This window comes from Rhinolophus sinicus, chromosome 3 (assembly GCF_057876585.1).
Source record: "Rhinolophus sinicus isolate RSI-liver-muscle chromosome 3, RSI-T2T, whole genome shotgun sequence".
Lineage (NCBI taxonomy): Eukaryota > Metazoa > Chordata > Mammalia > Chiroptera > Rhinolophidae > Rhinolophus > Rhinolophus sinicus.
In genome coordinates this window covers 177,883,456-177,896,922 of record NC_142503.1, presented here as the reverse complement: position 1 = coordinate 177,896,922, position 13,467 = coordinate 177,883,456, and the positions used below count along the sequence as shown (strand labels likewise).

The 13,467-nt window shown below is 52.2% G+C and overlaps 1 protein-coding gene across 2 annotated transcripts in view; it reads right to left on the bottom strand.

Moving 5' to 3' along the window:
- Nucleotides 1-13,467, bottom strand: part of VSX2 (visual system homeobox 2) — a 49,396-nt gene that overhangs the window by 6,976 nt on the left and 28,953 nt on the right. For both annotated transcript variants that reach the window (XM_088797401.1, XM_019733296.3), the window contains exons 2-4: nucleotides 11,193-13,063; nucleotides 9,815-9,899; nucleotides 5,824-5,947 (exon numbers count right to left, since the gene is read on the bottom strand). In XM_088797401.1, coding sequence (XP_088653527.1) covers nucleotides 5,824-5,947; nucleotides 9,815-9,899; nucleotides 11,193-11,562 — 579 coding nt within the window. In that variant the 5' untranslated portion in view covers nucleotides 11,563-13,063. The remainder of the gene's footprint in view (nucleotides 1-5,823; nucleotides 5,948-9,814; nucleotides 9,900-11,192; nucleotides 13,064-13,467) is intronic.

Sequence of the window (13,467 nt, the reverse complement as noted above, 5' to 3'; positions counted from 1 at the left end):
CTCTCAGTCTCAGTCTCTTCAAACATAAAGTAATACCTACCTTTCAGAGTTGTTTTGAAGATTAACGAAATAAATGAAAGTACCTAAAAGCAGTGCTTGTCACTCAGAAGGTGCTCAATAAATGCTGCTTATAATTTCAGTGAAACCGCAGAAAATCAGTGGGAGTCTGCTCAGGGCACAGGTTAATCAATGGCATTACCTGCCCCTCTGGCCTCCTCCACATGCCCTTTAGCAAGGGTGGACTGACAAATAACAAATGGGGGTTGGGGGGGTGGGGACAGAACTAACCCTCAGGATGTAAGATTTTAATACAGATAGCCTCTAGTTTCCACTCCAGGCATCAGAAGGGCTAAACAGATGTCCCTGCAACTCTCCCAACATTTCTAATGTATTCTAGGCCCTTGCAGCACCAATGCAAGAGAACACCATGCATTGCCCAGCACTCCCTGCAAGTTGGCTGTGATCAGGAGATAGAAGACAAGGCTGGAGATCCCTGCTCTGCCTCCAACTGCCTTTGTGACCTTGAGTGTATTTCTTAACCTTTCAGAGGTTCCCATTCCTCATCTGCCCTGTGATATAACTTCCTTGAAGGTTTGTTGTAAAACTTAAACAAAATAGTACTTTGGGAAATGCCTGGTACATAGTGAGAACTAAAAAAACATTGGCTGGATTCTGGATGAGTTCTGTGGATAAATGCAATGAGATGAGGCTTTGCTGTCCTGCAAATATTCAATGCTACTTTTCACATAAAGCCAGGTCTTTCCATCTCTCACCTTTGAGATTCCTTTGCAGCATTTAGGCCCTTTTTCCTACTTGGTCTCTTAGTTCTGGCAAGCCCAAAATATTCCTTCAATCCCTCTCTCACTCACTTCCCTGACTACCCACTTTCTAGAAGAGACGTTCCTCTCACATGGAAGTCAGGTCCAGAACTCTTCAGGAGAACCTGCATCAAGGCCCCAGCAAGGACCAGAGCCATGCCTTACACTTCAGGGCTCTGAGCTCCTGAGAAGGGACCCAAAAGTGACACCAAGAGTCACCAGGTTTGACTCTTAGGCAAAGGAGAGTTGAGGTCTTCCAGCTCTGGAAAGAGCCTGCATTTCCCCTCAAAAGTGATGCCCCAGCAGCTGTGAGGAAGCCCAGGTAAGATGCCTCTGGTTATCAACAGCTGGTCTGGCAGATGCCTCCACAGCTGGCAGAGAGGGTCCTGAGAGCTTGTGCCTCCGAAGATGTACTGGACCCAGGAATGGACTTCTTGCCAAATGGGTGCTCTTCTGCTACAAAGGCACACAGCAAGCTGACTAGGAAACTCTATCAGATTTTTTTTATATGTGGGTAACCAGCATGAGCAGCTGTGGCTGTGCCCATGGCTTCTGCTGTTATCACACAGCTCCTGTCCAGAAAAGCTCCCGTCCCTGTATCCACACAGGACAACATGCCCAGGGTTCATTCCCTCAAAGATGTCCCAGGAAACCCTGAGGTCCTTCCAGGATTGCCCCCCTAAAAGAGACATCTTGCTTAATAGTGTGGTCTTTGTACATTCTGGTCACTTGGCTACCCCAAACCCTGCCCTCCAATCTTGCTCCATGCCATCAGGCTTGGCTTTGTTGGCCACGTGGCAGTTTCCATCACATTCACCCAGTTTCCTTCCTCTCCTCTGGTTGGAAGCTGATTCATTTGGGCTCATTGCTGGTGTGATTTAATGACTTCACACTCCACACTCACTCAGCACTTCTGACACCATATTTCAGCACACCCCTTCCAGTCCCAGCTTCAGGCTCAGAGAAGCCTGGCTTTGCGGCAGCCTCTGTTGTCCACTAGGGGGCAGCTTTGCCCACGTTTCCCGGCAGCCCCCGGCAGCATCTTTCGTTGCATACTTGACAGGTCATCTCCAGCCTCATCCTACCTTGTCACCCAAAATTCCACTTTCTTCCACTCATATTAACACACTCAAAACAGAGAAACTCCTTTCCTGAGTTTCTGACCCAACGTTTTTACACTGGCTGCCCCCCCCCCCCAATCATCTGCAGAGCTTCAAAAACATACAGATGCCAATGCTCCACACCAAAGCAATTAAATCAGAATTGTTGGCCACGGGAGCCCAGCAGGGGTATTTTAAAAAGCTGCCCTATGATTCTAATACATGTCCCAGGCTGAGACACACTGCAACCCTTTCCCATCTATGCACCTGTCTTCTAACTTCTGGAATATAATCCCCTAAAACTTCATTCCCTACCCTCAAGCAGGGGCCACTTAAAAGAGGCAGAATCAAAACAGCCCTAGTCAGAGAATCCAACTTTCAGCCTCACAGCAAGCTGCAAAAATTGGGGGTGATGTGGACCCTGTTCACTTTGCACATACATACCCGTCACATAGGCATTTTTGGTAAGTACAACTTTTGTCAGAAAAGAATACAGTAAACAAATAAGTGAATGTATGTTTATACCCCAATCTTATAAGTCTAGGGATGAGGGACCTCACAGAGGAAATAAAATCAGTCTGGAAACCCACTTCCTTTTCCCCAGGCTGACATCTTGCAGAGGCTTCCAGAATGCCACATCCCAGCATGTTTTGGAGACACAAAGAGGACTGTGTGACTATCTGATATGGAGACTTGGAATCTCGTCTTCATCCAACAAATCAGGGTATCCTTTCACTGCAACCCTGAGAGCTGCAGAGCGAGGAGTGCTTACCGTCCAAGCCCTAAGGCAGAGGAAATAGGTAATTACAGACGGGGCTGGCCCATCATCGCTGCCGTTGGCATTGATTATTCCAGTTTATGTGAATAGACATTCATAGTGGCGTCCTGGGTTTGAATCCCAGTCTACTCCTTACTTCACTTCTCAGCCCCTCATTTGCCACATCCACAAAATAAGGATAAGAAGGGCATTTCATTCATCTAGTTGTTGTGAGGATTTAGCGAAACAAGGCATTTAAAGCACTTAATATCTGGGACAAGCGTGAGTACTTAATAATGCCAGTAATAATACTTTTATTAAGTTAGCATTTTAAGAAACTATTATTATTTTATAAATGAGTAAATTGAGGCTCAGAGTTTGGCTTGCTGGCAGGGAAACAAAGATTAGAAGTAGATGTGTCTGACTTTTCACTTCCACACTGGGTTCTCATTAGACATGAGACCGGAGACCTCAAACACCCAGGGGTTTACTTGGGTTGACCCAGCGAGGGTGTGTGTCCTAGCTGTCCACTTGGGGCAGCCAAACGCCACCTGTCCTGCTCCCCCATTCCATCAATGACAGACTAGGGGCTGGTGAGAAAGGTGATCCTGAGAAGGCTTTTTAGATTTCTTTTTTTTTAGAACAATATCTGGTGCTCAATGAATATTGGTTATTTTTATAAAGAAGGTTTGGTACAGGCCCTCACCTGACCTCAAACCATCTCTTTTCTCCCAGCTTCAAGTCAAAGCATAGGCTTCAAACCCAAGATGAAGACGTGGGTCCCTGTGTCCCCCACTTGGCTGTGTGGCCTTGGGAAGTTGCTATGCCTCAGTTTCCTCAGTTATAAAAAGAAGTTAATGGTCTCTACCCCACCAGTTGTCACCAGGATTTAATGAGATCAGAGCTGAAACTGAATGAGCGTGGGGCACGTGCCAGGCACCACTCAGAACATATTATACATACGGCTCATGGCATCTGCAGGTGCCATTATTATCCCTATTTTATGGATGAGGAATTCGAGGCTCTGGGGGGGGGGTGTGAAGCAACTTGTCCATAGTAACTCAGCTGGTAACTGGTGAAGCCAGGACATACACCAGACAGTCTGGTTCCAGAGTCAGTGCCCCAAATCACCACACCTCCCTCCCTTCCTGTGCATGTCACGTATTTAGAACACGTGGCACACAGAAACTGCTCTGTAAATTACAGCTGTGATTGTGGTTGATACACACTATGACCTTTCCCAGGCCACTTGGTATAAAATTTGGGGTCAGACTATTTGACAGCCCACAAACACCATCTGGGGGCAGCGTTTAGCAAAGAACCATGTAGTGCTCGCCAAGTTGGAGAGATTCCTGCCTCCGTTCTCCCACATGCACACATCCCACAGCCAGTCCTCACAGTCCCAGGGCAATCAACTTACTCCTCACTCCAGCTCCTCCTTGCTGGTCCTGGTGGCTTTAGACCCCACCCCACAGACACCCCCCAGGGAACCTAAGCCCAGCATCCACCTGCTGAAACATTTGCAGCAAGGCAGTTACAAACACTGTCAACTCCCGCCACCGTAGCCAGACAGCTTTTAGGGCAACCCACTGCAAGAGACAAGATGTTCCTTCCTTCTACTCAAGAGGGGGTTTGTCTGTCCTCCACCCCACCCTTGTAATAGCCAACTTTGTGCCAATGACGGCAGGCAGGGGTTACCCCCATACATCAACTGGATTGGGCCTTGGCTTGTACACAACAGCCCCCCCCCACACACACACATATGCACGCACGTACACGATTCAGAATCAATACTCAGTATTACCCCACCGGAACCCAACTGGGTGGGGGTATGATGGATCCAGGCCATCATGGATAATGCACCAAACAGATAATCTGCTTATGCATAATTGAGCTTATTCTTAGTGTTAATGCTAAAGCCATTGACTGAAATTCCAAATAGATTTGCAAGGGAGAGAAAGGCTCTTCTGGAAAAGCAGCTCATGCCTCATTTCCCATTCTCCGGTTGTCCGGTGAGAAAGCACAGAGCCATCCACACAACTTCTGTGGTTCCTTCTCTAGCCCCACCCCTACCCCCAACACATATCACACCTGGAAACACAAAGGACCTTGACTAGGAAGAGATGTGAGCAGAAGGGGTTCCAGGAAGTATCAGGACCCCCCATTTCCCAGCCTCAGTAGTGAACGACACTGGACCAGCCAGGTGATGGGATCAGCTTTCATTTAAGGTTGCGATCCAGCTAAGGCAAATCCAGATCTTCTGGATATGTTCCTCCCACCTCACTCACTTCTTCCTCATGGAGGCCTGGTCTAGAAATCATCAGACTTCATCTGCTCCCAAAGAAATGATTAAGCAGCCCCACTCCTGCGCAGCGAGGGGGAGTCTGTACTTTGGAAGGTCCTGCTGCTAATGAAAGGAGGACTTGTGCCCAGCTGAGGACCTCCAGCCCACATCGGTGGCTGGTTATGACAAAGCTCTTCCGGAGAGGAGGAGGGCTTAACGTGCCACCATGCAGGCACATGTCCCCAGCCACATCCTGGGCCAGACCCGGGAGAAGTAAAAGAGCAGGAGCTCAGCGCAAGGCCAGCTGTTGAACTGTGAGGAGGAAGGAGCCTCAGGTGGGTAGACGGGATGGGAAGTAGGAAGGGAGAGGGTGTCCTCTTCCTCCTGGGGAGAGGAGTGGAGGGAAGGGAAACAGACTGGGGTCAGAGCTAGAAACCACTCTCCCCCACCTCCAGGCACCCCGAGAGGCCTGGGGCCACCTCTGGCCTTGAGGTGGACATTTAGCTGTTTCTCGGAGACATCTGCCACAACAGAAACCCTGCTGAGGATGCAGGACCCACCGAGAACTCCTCCCACCACGGGTCCCCTCGGGGTCTGTCTGACATACTCCTCAGGAAGCCTACAGTCTGGAACAGCAGGCTCGAGCACATCCGCTGAGACTTGTCCCTGAACAGTGCCCATCTCACATGAGAGGTGTTCAGCAAATACCTGTGAGCTTACACGGACTGCTCTTCATGAGACCATCATCACAGGCAAGCAGGTGCTCATAGCAGGGAGTGTGGGAGATAAGTATCTGGGAGCCTGCGCTGCTGCTGTCCCCAACAGTGGGGAACACGGGAGAGAGAGGACTCAGGGCTCTGTTACCTGTATCCTGTCTTCTGGCAGCTCCGTTTTCATGGCCAGCATCTCCCGGGCATAGACATCTGGGTAGTGGGCCTCGTTGAATGCTTTCTCCAGCTCCTCTAGCTGGTAAGAGGTAAAGATTGTCCTGAGGGGAGCAAAACCAGGACACTCAGGATGCTGGAAACAGAACGAGTCTGTCCCAGAGAGGATAGAATGGCCTTCTATTATGCCTCCTGAACAGACCCCACACCCAGGCTGTCTCAGCACAATTGGGCACACACTGCCGCGCACACACACGCACACACACGTGCACAGACACACATATGTTGACACACACTCATAGCTTAACCCTCCGGACTCTTCTTCAGTCACGACTGAGGGCCCACACTACCCTTCTTGTAGTGCTGAGGGTTAGTTCTGCCCTCAGTGACATTTCATACTGGGAATCTTTCAAGTGCTTTGGGGGAAAGGGTGTTAAGACAGAAATTTTAGAAAACTGCAGAAGCCCCCTCTTCTTTCTCCCACACACAGGGTGACAGTGCACCCGGTAAATAAATGCCTCAGCCCACTGGGCCCAGCTTCCCTTCCTGGGCTCCTCTCAGACAGTAGAGTTGATCTTTCAAACTGCACTTAAAATTCGAAGACTTGCCAAAAGGTCAAATGCAGCTGCAACCTCAGTGTTTTCACAACTGAGAACTGCATTTCCCACATCGTCAACCCCGCCCCTCAACACTCCACCCTCCTCACTCGCCCCCCCTGCCCCCAGACCCATCAGCTCCTCAGAGCTGCCCTTGGAGACTAAAGGGTGAGGAAGATGAGGGGCGCGGTCCCCTCCTGTGCTCAGAAGGCAAGGGCTGTCTTTCAACCATCCTCCCCACACAGGCTCAGCTGCACACCCAGAGGGGAGCCCCATTCAGGGGAGCCCGACTCAGGTCACCCTGAGAGAAACTACCTACACAGCCCCCCACCCTCACAGAGCAGTTTACATTGACCTATTTTAGGCCAAACTGCTTTAAGAACCTGCTAAGAGCTACATTCTCTCACCCTAGGAAAATGTGCACACAAATATGTTCCAATACATACAATTTTGCCTCCAATATTAGGGGATTCATAGACCCACCTTTTTCTTGAATAAACACACTCATTCCCACTTACAGATACAAATTCTTCTCTTTGTAGACCTTAATTTCATCAAGTTTTAGGTGACCTTTATCCTCATCAACAAGCCAATAGGCAATAGAGTCGAGATTCCACAAACTCAACTTGTAAAAGTGGTACCTTCCTTGCTTGATCTAGAATTTGGACCCCGGGAACAGCACAGGGGTTCAGAATCCCTCACTGTCGCCCTCACCCTCACCTAACACAAGGAAAAAGTACAAAGTTAAGCCCTATATTTTCCTTGTGTTGGTATTGTCATTACTATATCACGGGATTACGCTGGGGGATATGTAAGGAAGAAAGATTCTGCTCTCTGTAGAAAATGGCTGGTTTGAGTCTACACAGTTTATCCTATTCTCTTGGGGTGGGAGAGAGCAGGGAAATGCTTATGAAAACAGAAAGTTAATTCTTCAGAATTTTGAAGATCTGCTGTTTCTATTTCTCTCCTGTCAGTTACTGAAAGGCTCCTGCACAGATTGTCAAAATAAACAATCAAAACATGCAAGTCCTTTTCAAAACTAGGGAAACTGAGGCACATAGGTATTGTGGCCAAAGCTAAACGGGACAGCTGACCATAGATCATTTAAAAACCATTCAAGTGTTAGCCTCTGCTTGAGAGAGCTCAAATTCCAAAAAGAAAACAAAGCCTCAAATCCCCCAAATTTCCCCTCATTTCTGCCTGGGAGCCAATCCATGTTTTGATGCTGACACTCCTGGCTCTCCAGGGAACCTCCCTCTGCTGCTACAATGTGACTCTAAAAAGCCTGCTTCTGGCTTTCTGCAGACCCTCAGACCGTTCAGGTTCCCACTGTATCCTGTTTGAGCCTTCTGGGTAAAAAAGAGCAAACTCAGCGAGATTCCCAAAGCTGCTGGCCCATCCTCTCTTCTCTCTTCCAACCCCTGCCAGGCCCAGTGTGTTTCTGGGAAATAAAGAGATGTCCATCTCTCACTACCAGATTCCAGGATCTCTTACCTGAAATCCCCACATGAGAGAAGCTCAGGAAAACACATTTTTTATTAATTAGAAACTGCACTGGCAATCAGTAACCATTCTCCTCTCTCCAATAATCTGCTCCCTTCATGCCCCAGATATAGCCAGAAACCTAGGGCAGGTGGTAAGTTGTTGTCTTGTCTCCCTGGGAACCCTGCAAAGCTCCCAAAGATCTCCGTGGTGGAGAGGGCAGCAGCTGAGGACAGAGGGTCAGGAACCTTAAGCTCGGACTTTGGGCTATGGGTCGGCCAGTTCCAAGTACCACTTCCATCTACTAGGCAGATGTTCTGATGCTGAAACACTGCTGGGGCACCCAGGATTTGGGGGATGCTTTTTCTGGGGCTATGAGAACCCCATTCCTGCACCAACACAGAAGCAGTTTGGCCAGACTGTGACCTGCCTTCCCTTCCCAGGTCTGCTCCGTCCCTGGTCTCCAGGCCGATAGGATCACTCAGCCTAAGACCAGCACGAGATGGGTGCATCAGAGGGTTTTTTTAGTGAATATTTGTTGGGTGAATGAATGTAAACAACGACCCAGGATAAGGACTAAACAATTGCTTCCATTTAAAGTAAAACAAAACAAACTGAACAAAAACAAACAGCTGTCTGAAGGGAATGAACCCAGGTCACCGAGAAACCAAGTCAAAGTACACCCTCATTCAAGATTGAACCTTTGAGGTCAGGAAAAGCCGTTTTCAAAGGGGTTTAATAGCGGAGTTTCTAAGGGCTAAGGAAGACAGAAACAAAGCGCCGGGAGAAAGAGGGTGCCAAGTGGCTGAGAACACATTGGAGGAAGAGGATGAGGAGGATGGAGCAGGGAGGCAGAGAGCTCCCTAGTGGGGAAATGTCCCGAGAGCCTGCGGGACCCTGGGGGTGCGCCACCTGGACATGGGCGGAGAGAGAGATTTTGGGGGAACAGACCCCCGGTGAGCGTAGGGACCGCGCCTGGAAGCAGCGCTGGCAGACAGGGAGATTTTTGGTTCTCACTCCTTCATTTCCTTAAAAAACTCCTCGTAGATTTACACACGGAACTGTAGCACTTGTGCTACAAGGGTATGCAGGTCCAAGGTCTGGGGTGGGGGGTTGCTTTTCAGGATATACCTTGTGGCATCTATCGAATTTTAATTTTGTGCAAGCAATGTCTATTTAAAGACATATTTTAAAAAACCCTCTCTTTTCGTCTGTGCCCCAGCACAGCCCACTCCACTCAAGCTAGGGATGGTGGGGTCATCCAGTCCACACTTCCCCCTCTCTCTCCATTTTACAGACAAGGAAACTGAGGCTCAGGGAAGGAAAGAGTATCTCAGGATCATAAAAGAGCAGAAGCTTAACGAAAATTTTCCATCAAGGCAGATATCACGCTCGAGATTTGGGAAACGGTGGGAGCAGAAAGCTAACGGGTTGCCAGAGCAGACAGGGCCGGGGCAGGGGACAGAGGGCAGAGGGCAGAGGGCGGAGGAACCAGCTTGGGCTGCAGGTGGGAGCCGAGCTCCCCACCGAGAGGTGTGTGCATGGCTCTCGGATGTGCTGATGCCAGGATAGCATCTGGGGGCCGCCAGCTTCTCTCTGGCTCCGGCGTGGCCCTGTGGGGGTCTCTCCTTTTTCCGGAAGAAGGAGGAGAAAGCCTAAAACTGCCGCTTTCCTGGGGACCGCTCATCAACCTCACCCGGTGCAGCAGGATGTCAGGGTGGGGCAGATGCCCCTAAACCACACCCGTGATCCCCGCCCTGGCGCAGCCTCGGGACTCAGATATGGAGTCGGCGAAAATAGGGTCCGAGAGACCCGACCCAATAGGGTATGACAGGATGGGTGGGGGGAGGTAGTGAGCAGGAGAGGTAACAGAAAGCGCTGCAGGGGCCTTACCTGTGTCGCCGCTTTTTCCGTTTCTTGGTTTGGTTTAAAGCCGATTTGGACATTTTTCGGTCGCTGGAGGAAACATCTTCAGAATCTGAAAAGCGGGAGGAAGCACATGCGGCAGAATGGGGGACGCGCTGGGCTGCGCAGGAGAACATCAGGCGCCCAAACCCACTAGGGCCCCACTGGAGCCGCGTCCCGGAGCGGCGAGGGCCTGCTCTCTCTCTCTCTCTCTGGGAAGGCCTCCGCGAGGTCATTTCCATCCCTAAACCCAGGCTGGCCCTACGCACGCCAGCGCCCCAATCCGTTGGTTTTGAGCAGATTTCGTTGTAAGAGAGTCTGAGGCCCCGGCGCACTGGGGGCAGGGACGGCGGGGGAGCGCGGCAGCCTCAGGGGCTGTAGCTGGGATCTCCTGTGGCACCACGGGCTCCGCGTCCTGCTCTGCTCTTGCAGCCCCGGCTCCCCTGGCCCGAAAGGTGGCCCCAAGGAGCGGAACCGGGGCTCAGGGAGCTGGGCTCCGGTAAGGGCTGGGGGCTCCCCTGGCACAGCCCCTTTTTCAGTGCCCTCACAATGCGCCCCCGCTCGAGACTGGAGAGACTGCGACGCCACACTTTTCGTTGTTCCTCCAAATAAAAATAAATAAAACGGTAACGAAAAATCCGGGGGATTATGAAGCGCCAACAAAAACCGGAGGCCCGAGCCGGCGGGGACACAAGGCCGGGAAAGCGGCCCCGGGAGGGAGCAGCGGGGTCATCCAGGGGCCCCCGAGCCCGCCCGTCGCCGGGATCCGTTATATTGTGGCGCTTAGGTGCAGAGAGTGGCGCGTCGGCCGCTGCCATGGCCGGGTTGTCCAAGCTCATGGCATGAAAAATAACCCCCAGCCGACCAACGCGGGTAGTTTGGAATGGAGAAAAGGGGAAAAGAAAAGACAACTTTGGGCATGAGGCCGGGGCCGAAGCGGGCACCGGTTTCCCCGGCCGCCAGCGCACAGAACGGAATCGGGCTCCAGGAGCGTGGGTCCTCCGGAATACTAGTGTTGCAGTGGAGCAGCGGAGCTGGGGGCCGCCAGCCCGCGCCATGGGTGCTGACATCCCAAGCCGGGTTTCCAATGGGCCCCCAACCCAGCGCCGCGGCAAAGCCGGGCCCAACACCGGGATGAGAGAACAGCGCGGCGACAGGAAACGCTGGGGATGAAACCCCGCGGGCGCCGGGGCATTCTCCCGGCCCTTGTCCTGGGCGCGCGGGACCCAGGCCCCAGCTGCGACCTCCCGGCCTGGCACGAACTTTTGCGTGCGAAGGAGGCCCTGCAATTCAAGCGAGAGCCGACGGCGAGGAGTCCCGGCTCTCGCCCCCAATCAGGTAGCCACGCAGCCTCGCCCTCACCTACCGGAGCTAGCCGTCTGGCTGGTGTCCAGCGGCCCCGACGCTCTGCCCAGAGGCTGCAAGTGGACGTTCTGCGGATCGGACAGCACTTCCAGGAAGGTGGGTTGCGCGTAGAAGCCGGGGAGCCCCCCAGGCCCCAGCAAGCCCATGCTGCCCACTCCTGCGGGACTGAGCACGGAGCGCGCCGCCAGCAAGTGCCCGGGGGCCAGACCGTCGAGGGCAGCCCGCGGGTGGGAGCTGGGGGGCTCCTTGTTCAAGCCCAGGATCTCCTGGATGCCGAACCCGGTGCACCTGGCCGGGGCGCCCCCCGAGGTACTCTTGGCCACAGTCTCGGATTTGGGCTTGCTCAGCGCTTCCCCTGCTTTCCCCGTCATTTCCCGGCTCTTTGGAGGGGCCGAGGCCGCAGGTCTTTTGCTCCCCCCACCCCCCCGCCGGGTTCCCCGCTTTGCGAAGTTGGTCCCAGGTGCCCCCTCCGGTGTCTAATGCTCTGGAGCCCCAAGGAGATTCCCCTTTTATCCAACCAGGCGGCAGCCCAAGCGGGGTCAGAGCTGAGCAGCCAATCACCGGGGCCAGGAGCGATTAGGAATTCCAAAAAGCTGGTAGCTCCCGCCGCAGGCAGCACCAGGGGCCAGGGTGCTGGGGGCCAAGCACCGGGTGAGCTCTGCAGGAGGCCTACGGACAGGGATCCCAGGGGCTGAGCTGAGATAAATTCAGGGCAGTTCCAGGAGGTAGGGTGGCTTGGGATTCTGGCCAGAGCCTGGCTGGGACATGGCCCTGTGGTGCGGTGGAAGGATGGGCTGAGGGCAGATGCTAAAGACTGGGAGTCCTCCTCCCTCCCTCAACTTCTATACAGGTGGGCAAAGTCAAAGAAAACCCAAACATGGGACCCCTGAGCAAAAGGCAGCACAAGGGAGGGGCAAGTGCCCTGGGCAGGATATGTCGTGGCAATAGGGAGAAAAGAAAGGGCTGGCCAGGGTGTGAAGAAATATCAAGGCTTATCTCCTAGTTCAGAAGAGCTACTCAATAAGTATTGGCCCAATGAATGAATGAATGAATGAATGAATGAATGATAAAGGAATAGGGTTCCCTGCTGAGAAAGAAGAGTAGTGGTGACTTCCTTTGGAGAACAACCGTGGATATCTGAACGTCTTCCTAGTGTAAGCAAGAAGTGTGCCCAACACCCATGGAAAGACTTCAAAGTAATATATATGGAGCACTTTACTAGGCCTAGGAATTAGAGGTTCTGCAGTAAATCAGACCGACAAGGCCTGGGGCTGCTGGGGCCTGGGGTGCGGGGTGCTCCCCAGCTTCCACGCGTAGCTGCCTTCCTGGAGGTGCTGTTCAATCCCAGTATCTCAGAGTTCACTGACTAAACAGAATAAAGAGGATGGAATTGTTGATGCTGAGGGGGAGGGAGGTGGGAGGGTGTGAGAGGTAATTAAAAGGTGAGCTTCTATCCTCAGTTGATGGGATCTCTTGACTAACTCCTGTGTTGGAAGCTACAGAATTGTAGGCAACTGGGCCAGCTGAGAGGCAGCAGGAAACTGCTTTAGGCAGGGCAGGGCCTTCACCTGGAGAGAAGAGAAAAGCCTGAATTCCAAAGATGGGCAGGAGTGCTACTGATTTCCTGCTTGAGGGCTCTGCAGAGAGCATGGCCCCTTTGGACCCAAATGTCAAGTGAAGTTGATTCTACACACACACCACACACACACACACACTCACCGTGGACCCGAGTCCCTGAACTCCACCACTTCAGCTAACTCTTCTGTGACCTTCTTGGGGCTAGGGACTGTCTTATTTACCTTGGCACTCCTTTCTCCACTGTGACGAGCATACCATAGGTTTTTAATAACTATTTCTTGACTTGAAGTCACCCTATGGGGGAGAGATAAAGAAAGAGTCAGCTGCTTTAGGCAGAGACTGGAAAACCAGGCTGGGGAAGAGATTCCCTTCAGGATTTCTTGGGCAGTCAGCTGTAAACCCCAATAGTATAAACACCCCCCCCCCCCCCCCCGCGCCAACTATCCCTAGCCCTCTGCCAAGGAGTGTATAACTCCCTTTGTGGTCACCATGGGGCCAAAATGAGAGGTAAGAGGAGACCCTATAGGACATGGAAACTGAGGCCTTGCTAACAAGGCTATTATAAGGTGGGTCTCTAGTTACTCCAACCTGGTCCAAACAAGAGCTGGAACTAGGCAGGGGCATTTGTCAGTGCAGGAGGTGTCTGGGAGAGGTGGACTATTCACTCCAGGGGCTGCCTCCTTGTCGCATAATAATGC